The 15,920-nt window shown below is 37.1% G+C and overlaps 1 protein-coding gene across 5 annotated transcripts in view; it reads right to left on the reverse strand.

The window, feature by feature from the left end:
* ttyh2 (tweety family member 2) overlaps positions 1 to 15,920 on the reverse strand; it is a 45,622-nt gene that overhangs the window by 5,407 nt on the left and 24,295 nt on the right. For 4 of the 5 annotated variants that reach the window (XM_056771054.1, XM_056771055.1, XM_056771056.1 and 1 more), the window contains exons 3-8: positions 12,501 to 12,612; positions 6,043 to 6,263; positions 4,718 to 4,813; positions 4,114 to 4,186; positions 900 to 969; positions 732 to 787 (exon numbers count right to left, since the gene is read on the reverse strand). In XM_056771054.1, coding sequence (XP_056627032.1) covers positions 732 to 787; positions 900 to 969; positions 4,114 to 4,186; positions 4,718 to 4,813; positions 6,043 to 6,263; positions 12,501 to 12,612 — 628 coding nt within the window. Of the gene's footprint in view, positions 1 to 731; positions 788 to 899; positions 970 to 4,113; positions 4,187 to 4,717; positions 4,814 to 6,042; positions 6,264 to 12,500; positions 12,613 to 14,583; positions 15,159 to 15,920 lie in introns of those variants that run through there. The other variant, XM_056771059.1, reaches the window with a different exon arrangement.

The following is a 15,920-nucleotide window of genomic DNA, read 5'->3' on the forward strand; positions in this document are numbered from 1 at the left end:
AGAGACACAAGCGAGACCGAATACACAGTGATGAGAAATTAAACCAAGATGGGACCAAGGAATATGAATAGAAAAGGGGTTCTAGTGTGAATTGTTGTGTAATATTGCACGACTTTACGTTGTAGGTTGTTTTTGCAAGCTGCTGATTTTTGGTTTTGACTTCATTTAAAAAATACGTTTTTACTACTTGCATTAGGGAATGGGCAAAGATAGACGGATAGACAAATCAGAAAAATTGAAATGACAAAAACATTGTGTATCCGTGTGTGTGTAAAGGTTGTGCGTCTAAGCTGTTGTTTGATCATCTCTGTTTCTCTTCTTCAGTACAGATTGTATTGATCCTGAAAAAGGTGTCTACAGTTACTCTGAAACGGCAAATATAACTGAAGTGAACCGAGCAGTGATGTTGGACACTGGTCTTTCACTGCCTGACCTAAAATCCCTGAGAGACGCGCCTAGACAGATGAAGTGAGAGAGACAGACTCTGGGATAGAGAGTCGCAGGACTGCAAGATCAATAAATCAGATGCAGTAAGTGACACAGATGGGAATCGAGAACCTGTTCGTACTGGCTCAGTTGCAGATCTGAGAAAATGCTGCCTACACGGGCATAGGTGCACGGAAAAATGATATCATTCGCAAAGAGAGCAATCCCATAATACATTGTGACAAGCTCAGAGAAATAATTAGTATGAATTGCAATTGTGTGATTGTGTCTATTAACCATAGTACCTGCTGAAATGGGTTGGGGAGGGTCTGGCTGCAGTACAGGTAATAGTGCACAATGTCTAGAAAGAAAAGAATTTCGATTTATTTATAATATACGCACTCATTTATTACTTTGGATGTTTTAAGTTGTTTATAATAAACTATTAGAGCAAGGACAAAATATCTACTCACCTGAGCTGATAACATCTTTCGTCTGGTTCATCAGAAACTTGTCAGGTGAAACACAGAAATCGCTTGTACCCTAGAAACCCACAAACAGATTTTTTAGAATGAGTTTGGGAAATACTTTACACCGTATTGCATCTGATGGGTGTGTCCTCTACAGGATATTTGGAGCTACGTGGATCCACAGGAGATACACAGCAACACAAACACCCGGTTTCCTTTAGTATAAACACACGTGTCCAAACAAACATCAGTATCTGCATGACAGGAAGGAACATTTAACCAGTGCCAAGACACGGACACAAACAGGGTACAGGAAACATTGAGGGTCTCTGTGGAAATATGATCTTATAATGTCTGTTTAATGTCTGAAAGGAAACGCCAGCGCACACAGTCTCACACATCATCTGAACACAAACATACTCAGACTCTGAATGAAATGTGTTTTTGTCAGACATGCATTTGAAAAGAACTATGACATTGCTTGTTTTATAGACCGTTTCGGCGGCAACAATATAAACAAGCGTTATGTGACCCAAACTTAACTTCTGGTAGACCGCTGCAAAGAAACTGTAGTTTCAATTTGATACAATACAATTGATATACATACATTAATATGAATCTAAATTTGATATAAAATAAATTGTTACACAAACACAGACTGTAAGTTAACTTCCGGCCAGACACGTGCATCCTATGAAACGTCTATATACTGTAAAATTCCCCAATGTGAGGAGATCTCCATCCAGCCATGTTTTCATTCTTTTTTATTAAATGTATGGATTATTGCATTTTCCTAAATTATTTAATTGAGTAGAAATAAACGGGATATTTGAGGATGAGACAATATTCTATTTATATTAAAAAAATAAATTCACAGCAATGCCATCCAACCATTTTTGTTGCCCCAAAGAACCTTTTGTCAATATTTCTAATAATCAGTATTTTTCTAATAATGTATTTCTATACGATTATAAATAAACTTAGTATTGAACCATACAGCGCTGCAGAAAACGTTTACACAACCCTTGCAGAATATGGAAAAAGCTTAAGATTTGGGGAAAAACTAGAGGACTAAACTAAGATTTATTTTTTATTTAGTCCTGCTCTGAGAAAGTTATTTCATATGATAACTGATGTAAATTACATTTTTTTGGTTATAGAGCTTATCTTTTCATTTAGTAATGTCCTTCAGAAGATAAAAATACCTACATGTTTCTCAGGAAATGAAATACATTTTTTACACCAAAACCATCTTTTGGGTTTACACCCATCTGACTCTAAATGAATCGTGTTGCCTTCATGAGCATCACTTAATGTTTCTATCTATTGTAATAGTTGTGTGTGAGTTTCTTGATTGTCCTCAATGTAAAAAGAGGAATCTCAACATCATACAGTTACTGCTGGACATGAGTCAAATATACAGAAATGCTGAAAAAGCAAAGATTCTGGAGGCGAGTATAATTTTTCTGAAGATCAGTGGACAGTCTAATGACTCAAGGCAAACAATAAACCCGCCAACAACTATGACAAAACATAAAAACTGTCATTGTTCAGGTAACTTTATGCACAGTATTAAGAATTAGGCTATTGGCTATTTTCAGAAATTCTGTTATTATTCTTTGGCGTGAACTTAATGTTATCATTTCTTTCGTGTTAACATTTCTTAATATAAAATAACTTGCTGCAAGTTAGAACTAAACTAAAAATAAACCTTCATTTTCAAAATTTCTCAAGTTTTCCTCAATTTTCAGCATTTTCCAGATTCTGTAAGGGGTGTGTAAACTTTTGAGCAGCACTGTATATCCTTAAACAATGTTAAGAGTCTCCACCATTGGACAACTGGGGCTTAAAACTCAAACCATCCCTTACAATCTCTTCTCATTCCCAAAACACAAAGTTTAAAGTCAAATCCCCGTCCTGTGAAACTCCAGAAGCGCAATACCATTTTTTCTATACACTATAGAAATTCATTAGCTATGAAGACAGGATCAAAGCCTGCGTGCTTCTGTCTATCGCCGGCAGGAAACATGAGTTCATTACAGTATCAGATAGATTTCTCACAAAATGAGCATCTGATAAGGGAAATATTTGCTACCTTGATGAAAAACGAAGCACAAAATCTACATGCAGTGTTCCAATGTTTGTATATTCGCACGCTAGATTGTTTTAGACTGTTTGGTCATGCTAGGCGTATAATTGGTTTGTGGGTAGCAGTACATGGGCATGCAAAAGCAATTAAAGTGCTAGTTAGAGTTATAAGTAGGAGAAAATATGAGCAGTTGAGTGAGAAATAGTTGAGAATTGAAAACCGAGACGATTTAGATGTTAAATGAATCACACTTGGGCACAAAACGTTCATATTGGCAATGCCCCTGGACTGCAGTAAAGCTCATACAGTCATCTACAGTAATAAACCATGTTTGCAGTGGCACGTTTTTTTAAGCATTAGACAAGTTTTAAAAATGTGTGGAGAGACCCCGTGTCCGTGTGTCCGATTCATTCCACTGCACTGCATCTGTTATTTAGAGGAAAAACCCTTTGTCTTTGGGTGAAAGTGGTTTAAGTAAGTGCTTTTAGGGAGGAATATTGACTCATTTAACATGTTTTCGTTTCTATTCAACAGGACTGAAAAAACAGGATTCTAGTACAGCATTCTTTAAAGTAAACCTAGGGGAAATAGGTTTGGTTTCTGTTCACCAGAAAACATCACAGACCATGTGTGGATTGTAAAATACGAGAAAGCAGTTTTACATTCTTTGCCCTTTTCTCAAATGCTCTGCATTTCCTCTTCCTCCGTTTATGCAGTTTAAACCACTGCATTTCAGTCTTTTTCTTTTACTACCACACATGCACATACACATATGCACACGCACACATCAAAAGAATTACATTTGAAGTTTATCGCCTCCCTCGGGCAAGCAGACAGCAGTTGACTGTCATTTGTTATGCTTTGCCGCATAATCAAGCTTTTGATATCAATAAACTCACTGTGACCAGCCTCAAGTCCTAAAACCATGCACGCATGCACGCATACACGAAGGAACCCTCACAGATGTGTATGTGCAGTGCAACTATAGACCTTAAAAGGAGATTTTATTATATCTGTGTTAGCAAAAAACCTGCCTGACTTCTTTCCTATTGACCTGGAGTCTCAATAAGTCTGATGATGATGTCATCAAGTCATGACTGAACATCGGGTCTGACAGCTGAAACTCACCACTGCAGTTGCCACATCTGCTCCAAGAGACGCCCAGCTCAGGATGAGAGCGAGAACACCAAACACCATCATTCTGTACAATCACAAACAAAAAGAGAAATATCACACGTCAAACCATTCACAGAGTTGACGGTGTCATGAACAAAACAAAACCAATGCAGAATGCAAATGATAAAAACAACCAAACATATAATTGTGAAAAACTTAATAGAAATAATAGATTTTTAATGTTGTTTACACCAAAGACAAAGCGGCCAATCAAACTCCTGTCTGAAGTTTATCCGTCACATATTAAAATCTATTCAAATGTCCATGACGTGCCTTTATCTATAAAACATTTTTTTGAGAAAGCAAACATCGCCAACGTTTCCTTATTTATTTGCATAAAACTATTTTTGTTTGAAATTTGGGGGAAAATTTCGCCTCGACTCGACGTTTCTGTCAAAATCAACCCATGCATGCACGAGAGACGAGAATATTCTTCCACTGACCTTGTTGGACAGATTTTGTGACCCGTGAATAGTTGTTGTCATGTATTTTGTATCATTCTTTGTATAAGCAAAACTGAACTCTACCTAGTGTGATGTTACATTTAGGAACTCACGTGGTGAGCAGCCAGCGGGATTGTTTCGCCAGGCCGAGACACGCAACCAGACAGATAACCAGATCCAGGATCAGAATCAGCAGGTATGTCAACCACCTGCGGAGAAAAGAGACACACTCAGAAAATACTAAACAAGGACAGATGGAGACTTTTGTACGCAATGAACAAACAGTGACATGACAAGAACCATTACATCCAACTTTTGAAAGAGCCACCCTCATGTCATTCCAAACCTGTATGTCTTTCTATACATTTTGAAGAATATTGGTGCAAAAACTATTTGGGACCCCTTTGACCTCCAATGTATGGACACAAAACACTAACACAAAGAGTCATTTGAATGATTTGGGGGTGAATAAAGGACAATTTATATTTTGTAGATTTTCATTTTTCTTGTGTGTACTTGGCAATAATGTGTTCTTATCCTTCGCAGAACTTCCTCTGCACTTCAGTTTAATGTGTTTTAATGTGTGCTGGTGTGGACACTACAGAAAGCTTTCTGACTCTCAAATTAATCCATAATAGATGAGTGTGTTCTATAGATATTAATATTTCATACATTGAAACCTGGTCAGGGAATAGCTGGAGGTGTCTCTTCCTATAAGCCGCACGCACGAACACAGTTGTCAGTTATGTTGTGACATCAATTTAACATCTATGTACCATTAAAGGAAGTCAAATCCAGGATTTCTGGATGCACAGTACTGTATCGACTCAAATAACGCTCTTATAATGTAAAAGTTAAATTTAAAGGGATACTTCACAAAATTCTGTCATCATTTACTCACCATCGTGTTGTTCCAAAGCTGTATAAATGTCTATGTTAAGATGAACAGAGAGAAAGATATTTGGTAGAATGCTTTAAACAAAACAGATCTTGCCCCATCGACTCCCATATTGGGAAAAATAACTTATATTTTTGTTTGTTCTGTTGAACACAAATTAAGATATTTTGAAGAATGTAGGACAGCTAGCAGGTCTGGGACACTTTTGACAACCAATGTATTTTTTCCTACTATGGTAGTCAATGGGGGGAAAAATCTGTCTAGTTTCTTCCTTTGTGTTCATCAAAACAAAGAAATTTATACAGATTTGGAACAACTCGAAGGCGAGTAAATGACGACAGAATTGTCATATTTGGGTGATGTTTCACTTTAATAAGCTACATACAATATATTAATGATCTAATATATCATAATGTTTAATAAAACAGTGTTTTACACATTTTACACAAAACATTTTGCAATATAGTATGTCCATATATCATGTGGTTTAACGGATACAAAAATGACGGGAAACTCAAGATGACGGCTCCCGCTCATCACCTGTAATACTCCACATAAGCCGTCTGATCTGCTATGGCAGTCAGGTCTACTTTTGCTTTTTCCCAATCAGGAAGTCCCAGGAGCTGTTTAATGACGTTGTCGGCCATCTGTTGCATGAAATTCAGCGTCTGAACAAAATCTCCCCGTGCTGCAAAGATCTCATCCAATCGGGACAAGTGATCTTTTAGGCCGCTCTGCATCCCTCCCATAGTACCAGTCACCTGCGTGGGCAAAAAAACCCAAATGTTAGAGATGTCAAAAATCCTTTGGTTGTGAAAAGGGGATATGCAACACATAAGCTAATCGATTTTTTATTGTGCATCCTAAAAATCATTTTCAAAGCAATTATAATAGACATCGTGTTTTGTTCTTTTGTCTTGTTTGATCCTATTTTAAATGGATTTATCTGCAATGATTAAAAATGGCACCAAGTGTAAAGCTGTTGTTAAATGCAGATGACAACACACCACACATTCAACAATAACACTGCCAAATTGCTGCATTGCTTGGTAGTCCACAAACATAAAACAAACAACATACAAACGGTCTATATTATTTGGCAAAGGATTTGTTTATTTTGACACTTACACACATTAAATAACACGATATATTGAACGTTTTGTGTTCATGTTGTCATGTTATGTAAGGTGTAATTTTACTGAGCATCTTGTGGCGGATTGCTCGAAGAATCAGGCCTCTTTAGCACTTAATCAAAAAGCTTTTAAGCATTTTCAAGTTAATTTGACTTCAATCAATTGTGTTTAACTGTCATATGTGCATGATAGATAAACAATAAATATTTGGTTACACACAATCAACATCATTACAAAAAATAAAAGTGCTTTTAAATAAAAATATGTAATGGTAGTGTGTTCCTGTTTTAGCTAAAAAGCAATGAGGAATAAGAGCAATGTGTGTTAAACAGACACATTTTTGCGTAACCTTTAACTGAAATAAATAAAAGGGATATCCCAAAAGGTTAACACAAAATGAAGTCATCATACGGATTAAGGTTTACGCTGCAAACACTGTATCTGTGACTTTCAATTTCTCATATATTGACTCAAAAGTGTCTCTTTTATCAGTTCATACAGGTGCATGCAATACTGAACATTTAAAATGAGAAAAAAGCAAATGCAATAAAATTAGGGGATTTCCAAGCCAAAGCTCCATATCCTGATTCCTGAAACCAAATACTGATGGCTCAGACTAAATTCCCAGCAGACCTTCATCTGGTTATGACATCACTGCTAAACAACACAGACTGATCTCATACCCAACACCGTGAGAAACTCAGTCCAACATTGTTAGCCTAGTTTAACCGGAACCCAGTGTCTTCTCTGAACATGAGATTTAATCTTCACAACAGAGCTGCCTTGTTCTAAATTCTTTGATTTTCCTGAGACACAGAATACTTGATGTTTCAGACTCAACACTGAACACATCTTGAATGTTTCTTGGCAAATATTTATTGCATGGCCACATCTGCAACAATCTACGCACCATTTGAACTCAGAGGGGTACAATATCTCTGGCCATAATTCAGCTAATGAACAAAGCTCGATATCCGTGCGGGATTTCTTAAGCCACAGCTGTATTGCATACGAGGAAGCGGTTAAGATAGCAGATTGTTTCCCCGTGCAGCGGCTCTAATTGATTGTCTCTGGTTTCTGTAGGCACTGTGCTTTTGCAATTAAATTTGAATGGGAGCGCTGAAGCGTGAAATAGAGCACAAGCACTAAGTGGTTGTGCCTGCTCTATATCCAGATATGGATTTCTATTTCTCCATTAAACAAGTGGTGAAAAAAACAGTAAGACAGAAATGAGGTAGAAGGAGAGATGTCAGAAGCAGCGTGATGACCTTATAGCTCACAGGTCCCGTCCTAATAACGCCTGCGGAAATGTCGGGAGGTTTGCCAGGGGAACTAGTTCAGAGGTTCTCAAGATAGCTACAGAGAACAAATTGAACATAAAAATCAAAAATGGAAGAAGACTTTAAAGGCCTCAATCCACCGCAACAGCCTCGGCTGCTCTAGACTTTGTCATATCCTCTCTTACTTTTTAAAGTTGAGTTGTTAAGTTCAGAGTTTTGGGATAAAACGACGAGGAAAAAAAAACATAAAACCTCCATTTCAGAAAGTGAGATATAACAATCATAACCACTTCATCATGAAATGCTTCAGCGAATGTTAGATTAATTTTCTGCCTTGCGGATGACCTGATCTCTGCTTCTGTCTACATTACTGTCATCCAGTTTACTCTGATGTGTGTGGAAGTGTAGCAGAAATTTGCTTATTTTTTGGTGTTCCGTTTCAGTGAGATTGCGATTCTTTGAAATGATAAAGATTCTCCAACAACAATCAGCAAAAACTTTCAAAACTATTTTAAACGGATGTTTACTATTTTGCATTTTAAACGAACAAATTAATTCTGAACCACACAAAAAAACGATTTACTATTCTAGATGAAAAAGAAATAAGTAAAGAAAAAAGAAAGAAAGAAAGAAAGAAAGGACGGATGGATGGATGGAAAAAAAAGAAATAGAGGACTGAAGAAAAAAGATAAGCAAAGAAAGAAAAAAGCAAGTAAGAAAGAAAGGACGTAAAAAACAAAAGAAAAAAAGAAAAAAAGGAGGAAGGAAGGATGGAAGAAATAAGGACGGAAGAAAAAATTAATGAAAGAGAAAAAAGAAAGAGGGAAGGACGGATGGAAGAAAGAAATGGAGGACAGAAGAAAAAAGAAAGACAAAGAAAGAAGGAAGAAAGAAAGAAAGAAAGAAAGAAAGAAAGGAAGAAGGGAGGGAAAAAACGAAAGAGAAAAAAGAAAGAAGGAAGAAATAAGGACTGAAGAAAAAAAGACAGAAAGACGGAATGAAAGAAAGAAAGAAAGAAAGGTGGAAAGAAGTAAGGAAGGAAAGAAAGACAGAAAGAAAGAAAAAAAGAAGGAAAGGACAGATGGAAGGAAGGAAGGAAGGAAGGAAAGAAAGAAAGAAAGACAGAAAGAAAGAAAGAAAGAAAGAAAGAAAGAAAGAGAGAAAGAAAGGAAAGAAAGAAAAAAAAGAGGGGCAGACAGATATTTTCAAATTTTGCGTGACACGAGATTGACGCACGTTCACGGGCAACTGCACTGCCCGATTCGCGTTATTGCACCGCCTGCCGCGAGTTTGCGTCTATATGAGTTTTTGCATTGACTTTGTATGTAATTTACTCGCGCCAAACGCTTACTTTGCGTTTGCGCAGTATTACAACTCGAACCCATACAAATCAATCCTAAAAAAATACCTTCACATCTTAAAGAAATGTAGACTATAAATCACCAGCCTTCACAAACAAATACCAAAAACATTTGCCCTCAAACTAGACTTTTTGTTGTTTTTATTTTTGAGGGAGACCCTAGACAGGAATGATCACAAGTGCATTTTTTCAACCCTGTCAAACATTTTATTCACTGCTACCCGCTGAAACCAAAACTTCAAATACCTACACTTGAGGAAAAATCATTGTTATAGTTTAGAGGCTTGCATTGGTCCAGAAAAATGCAATCCAGCCATATATACAAATAAAAGTGACTAAACACTAGTATTCTCTTGTCCCTGATCCTCAAGTGCCTCTCTGCAAGCCAAACAGATTCAGCTGAGATCTCACAGTTCATTTGCAAGCACAGAGGGAGGTGGTAAACAAGAGACCTTATGGCCCAGAACCAATAAACCCCAAACCCAAGCAGTCCACTCAACACACATCCAAAAACAGACACATTCTGTGAATCACTTCTCCCATCTCATGTTCTCTTGACTCCTCTGAAAAAGCAGCCTAAACAGCGTGAGAACAAAAAGAAGCGAGCATGCATGCGTGTACGAGAAAGAACAGACATCTGCGTGTAATGGATGCCAAATTAAATCATTGTTTTCAGGCAGACGGGCACAACCATTGAAGAGACTCAATTGGGAAGTCGAAGGTTTCCGTGAGTGACTTCACCAAAGGCCTTTGTTGCAAGGTTCATGGCTAATTATGTGCAATGCATGCTGGGATTTCAGACAGTCTGAGACAGTGGACACTTTGTACCATTGGAGAGACCTGCTCTCAAAAGAGCGATCGAAAGACGAAGTGAGGAAATTTGTTTAAGGATCTCTGGTATTCTCAAGGGCTTATGGTAAATTGAGCTGATGCTTGAATAACTTAAAGGAACGGTCACAAAAAGCAAACAGTTTTGTCAAAGAAGAATGATGTTACAAACACAATATTAAAGCGTGTTTTTTTTTAAGAAATATGTTTTTTTGTCATTCAAACATATTTCAGGGTCTCTCACTCAATGACATTGACAAATGCAAATACACTGTAAAAAATGTTGCTTTCACTTAACAAATTTGATGTTGTGTCTACTAATGTTTAAGTTGATTAAACTTAATTTTAAGTTAAATAAACTAAAAGATGTAACCATTTAACCAGGTATCTTTTTTAAGTTGAACCATCAAAAAACAAATTACTTTTTACAGTATAGAGGCTTAGTCTAAATATCAAATTTAACTAAAAAAATCTGAAGCCATATGATGACTTTTAATGAAGAATAAAATTAAGTTGTATGAACTACAACATGAGCTTTCAGTTTTCACAACATTGCAATAACAGTACAATTACATTGAAAACCATTCACATAAAACGTTTGCATTCCTCTTAAAACAAATAACATCACTCTTGCTTTGAGTAAACAATTCTAGCAAAACAATTTTAATTTTAGGATGAACCGTTCTTTGAACAAAAGATCAAATACATCTAGTCCCTTTAAGCCACATGACATAATTTTTTTCACAGCAAAGCTCTCGTATCTCTAAGGCAGATCGCATAAAAATCACATATTATTCCCTCAAACTACAGTTCCAGGTCAGTTTTGCCTTTTGGCTAATGATGAATCATACAGTGGGTTGAGGGGGATCGAGTTGAAGTGTGTGTGAAACATAATTCTGAGTGAGACAGAAAAAGATGCATTAATCTCCATTAGTGCAGATGGAGAATTAAATCCTCTACTCCAAAAGTACAACTATTAGTGTGCCTGGTGCTTTACTACTTTAAGTTTCATCCAAAACCATCTACACTTGGCCAAACAACAGATGTAAGCGAACTGAGCATGTGTGCGATCGCTGGTGATCTACTGCCATGTTTATGGTCATCAAATCAATACAAATGTTGTTAAGATTCAACTAAGATGGATGCATTTGGCATTAGTCACCATATAGCGGTTGCTGATGATGTCATCGCATGAACTAACAAGCAATGGACCGTAGTCAGGATAGACAACATATTTAATTTGACCTGAATGTGGCTGTGAGGTATAGAAGATAGTCTTAAAGGCCTCCCTTAAAGGTGCAGTACGTAAAATCTGTACCAAAACAATTTCTTTATTGCAAAACTATTTAATAAATATTTCTTTACTCCGTTGTTCTGGTCGATAGCAGAAAAATGTACATAGTTTAGCTAATATAACCAAGCAAAAGTCCTTGCCTCTGCAGTCCTCCACTCAAGAATAAAATGGTTAAAACCCCAATCCAGAGTCCGGAGAGGCCCGATCGGCTGTGTGAAATTGGCCTGTGAAGCAGGATTAATGGTCTTAGTGTCACTGTCAGCTCTACGCATTTAAATCACAAAAACTCTGACGGATATAAATAGTGCTCTCGGGTCCGTCTGAAGATACAGGAATTTGGTTTTGTTCGTGCTCCAGCCTTCGGGGCCGTGAAGGGGACAATGACTAAATGAAAAGAAGCCTTCATAACTGCACAAACATAAAAGGCTGTAAAACCCAATTTGAGGCATTTTTCTATAACCACCCCAAATCACAGGAACACGTTGGGAGTAACATACACGGGTTGCCAGATCTCCGGTCAAACACCAGCTCTCTTTCAATGTTATACGGCAACTTGAGAGCATTGTTAACATCTCAGTCCATTAGATTCAAAGTATTTTGTCAATCCAGAGCCTATCAGAGATGCACACACTCCTAGTTCACAATCTTTCAAGACATGTGCGGTTGGATGTGCTGTACTGTAGATGCATATCTCTTCAACTACTACTTTTGTAAATGGATGTCAGAGAATAAATCATGCAGACAGTGGGGGGCTAATGAAGTTTTAGAAGAAGATGTTGGAAAAGTCATCCAAACTCCCTGCACATGCTGGTTAGGTAAGTATCGGAACGTTTATTTTTCTTCAACAGGGCTATGAGGATACACGGAGATGGGCTGATGTTTGGTTGTGAAAAGGTGCAGAAATATTTGCAGGCCGCCAAAATGGCATCAGATCACCTTCAGGGTGGGAATTTGGTTTGGAGAAGCCAGCGAGACTAAACAACAGACTGAGTCTACCTACAGTCTTATCTTGAGACAACACTCAGATTATTCATTTGACAGAGAGTCAAAATCTGTTTGAAATTTCGTTATAGTCCGATCAAGGGGGCTATATTTGTACTTACCAAACTGTCCACTCCTTCCAGCGTGTGATTGGCGTTGTAGAGGGAATAGGTCAGCTGGTACACCCCATCATTGGTTTCGCTGTTTCCATAGAAACCCACTCCCACGGCAATACTGCGAAGTCACAAGGTGAAAAGTTACAATTAGTGTAACATATCAGCATTGAGTAGAGTTTCAACACAGCTGTACATTCTTAAAAACAAATGGTGCTATAAAGCACTTAAACTGGTTCTTTGCTCGTATTCATAGGGAACCACTTTAGGTGCTATATAGAACCATATCTTGGTGTGTGAGTGGTTCTTCAGAGGTTCTTTATTAGTTCTTTAGGATGACTGAGGTGCTATATAGAACTGCTTAAGAACCATAAAGCACCGTTTCTGTATAAAGAACCTGTTAAGCCCCTGTATGGTTCTTCTATATATCACCTCATTATTCCTTAAGAACATCTGAAGAACCTCTGAAGAACCACTCAAGCACCAAGATATTGTTCTATATTCCCCTTTGATTCCTAGCAAAGATTTTTTTTAGGAATGATCTATGCATTTATTAGGATTTATGCATTTAAAATGTGCTTTCAGACATTAAATGCTAAGATGTAAAAGTCTCCTCAAGTAAAAAGGCACTCAATGATAAAGACAACAATCCATTCTGAAGACAGTTTGTTCTACAATTCACCATATGAAGATCTCTAAATCCACAGTCGCTGAGAAAATGTCATTTCAGAAAATGTTCCCAGCTAGATATGGTTTTAAATTGAAGGAGGGCCATATGTGATCCTGGACAACAAAACTAGTCTTATGGGTACATTTTTCGTAATTTGAAAGCTGAAGAATAAATCTTTCTATTGATGTATGGGTTGTAAGGATATGCCAATAAATGGCGGAGGTACAACTGTTTAAAACTCTGGAATCTGAGTTTGCAAAATAATCTAAATATTGAGAATATTTCCTTTGAAGTTGTTAATCAGTTCCACTCACAAAAATAAAGTTTTTATATATTTAGGGTATGAAATTTTCAAAATATCTTGATGGAACATGATCTTTACTTAACATCCGAATGATTTTTGCATCTATTATCTATAATTTTGACCCATACAATGTATTTTTGGCTTTTACCTAAAATGTTCCCGTGCTACTTAAAACTGGTTTTGTGATCCAGGGTCACACATATAACTCTGCAGTAAAATAGCTAGGAAAATAAAGGCAGCGTGGTTGGATGGTTGGCACATGCAGGTCTTTAATATTCAGCAGAAGCTGTGTCGAGCCAGAGGGTAATGTTCCCCACACAGAAATAACATAAGGGTTGAGGCAATGACAAACAAGATGGTGCCTTCTGCCAGCACAGTATACAACCAACATAAGAGACAACCAAGATATGGTGAAATGATTAGGGATGCTCCGATCCACCTTTTTTGCTTCCGATACCGATTCCGATACCTGAGATTCAGTATTGGCCGATACCGAGTACCGATCCGATACTAAGGTAACATTTTTAAAGTGCACAATTACTTAATAAACTGTGTGCATTGCTGTGCAAGACATCAAGCTCGACTTAACATTAATTTCCTGACCCCGTAAAACAAAATAACAAACAAATGATTCACAAATTTTGTGAATTATTTATTAAACCAGCAAAATAAAACAAAATGTTCACTATCTTAAACTTGAAATTCAAAATTAAAGTGCAAATTAAGCAGCTGAATAAAAAAACAGCTTCACTAGCTTGATAAACAGGTATAAATTAATGGAAACAAAATCTCTGAATAACTGTTATGTGCAAATATAATTTAAAAAATCAATGCACAATAAACAATAAAGCAGCTGAAATTGAGCAAAAAAGCAATAGCTTCACTGCTTTAGATATTCAAACAGGAATCAGCTCTTTTTAATGCTTTAGTCATTAAAGCAAAGTCCACTAAACTAAGCTAAAGTTTAGTGGAAATCAAATTTAACATCCAACACCGAAAGATAAACAAAACACTAGCTTCCCTAGCTTGTGCTGCACATGTAAAAATAAACGGAAAAAGATATAATAGTTTAGTCGGTGCAAATAGAAATTCAAAGTCAAATTATCCCCAAAACTCACCGCATTAACATCTTTATTTTTTTCGTATACATGTTTGCAGACTTTTTGGTACAGTTCAGGTCTCAGTTACGCTTCACAATGTCGTACCGCGGCTCCAGGTGGTTTATAAGGAGTCTGAAGACATTGTTCGCAACGACGGACAGCGGTTGCAAATCCATTACCATGAAATTCAAAATGCTTTCAATGATTTTCGCTGCTTTCACACTACTAGATGGAAATTTCTGAATTCTTTCCGCTGTCTCCTCCAAAGTTAGCTGCTTCGTACCGTCTCGTTTTAGTTTCTTCAGCTTATTGAACTCGGCGTGCTTAAATTAGTAGTATTATAATGAACAGCTTTATCACAACCCCTCGGAACATTTACTTCTCATGTATTGCAAACAGCGGTGTAACTTGTTGGCGTAGCTGTTCTAAAATAAATCTAAATGGCAGATATTTTTTGTCGCTCCATGCTGTTCGCTGCTCAATGTAAGCTATGTTCGCTTGTTCACGCACACTACGTAAAGAGCACGTTGCTAGCGTATGATGTCACACGCTTCGCAAAGCACAGCCACGAGAGAGTTTAAGCGCCGGTGTCTCCAGGAACTTTTACATCGCCTAGCAGAAATTTTATGTAAGCTAGATCGTATGGAAGCATATGTGGTGCAAAATTCAATTTGCAATGCAATATTCAAAATGGCAATGCAATATTCAAAATGGCAATGCAATATTCAAAATGGCAATGCAATATTCAAAATGGCAATGTATTTCTGTATTTAAATTTACGTTTTCCATTACTCCACATGTGCAAACTTTGGTGCAAAAGGAAAATGAAAATTCAATTATATTATTTACATTTGCCATTTCCAACAGCAGTCTTAATGTGTAATGTGCATACTTTTTAACGCTCTTTAAGTTGCAAAATTAAAATGAAAATGCATTACCGGATTGATTATACATATTTAAGATAGTCAAGCAAAACTGTAGCAAAAAGAAAATTCTAATGTCTTTTTCCCTTAATGCATTAACATTAACAGGCTGAACATTTGGGATTGCATTTTCATTTACACACAGCGCGTTGAGTGGTGCAAAATTCAATGTGGACTTGAAAATGCATTTCGAGCTGACCACGCCCCCACCCCGGTACAGCGTCATTGCGTGAAGGCGGAGTCAGCATCGCTAGTTAAAGGCATGGATGTGCGGCTGCAAAGCTGATAAAACATTAAATTGCATGCACACGAATTTGAGCACAAATAAAAAAATTACTTGGGTGTTTTTTTTTAAGATTAGTACGTCTTTGTAGACGATAGAACTAGTAGCTACATTTCTAGAATTTCTGCCTTATCAAGCGGTGAGCTCGC

This window comes from Triplophysa dalaica, chromosome 17, assembly GCF_015846415.1.
Source record: "Triplophysa dalaica isolate WHDGS20190420 chromosome 17, ASM1584641v1, whole genome shotgun sequence".
Classification (NCBI taxonomy): domain Eukaryota; kingdom Metazoa; phylum Chordata; class Actinopteri; order Cypriniformes; family Nemacheilidae; genus Triplophysa; species Triplophysa dalaica.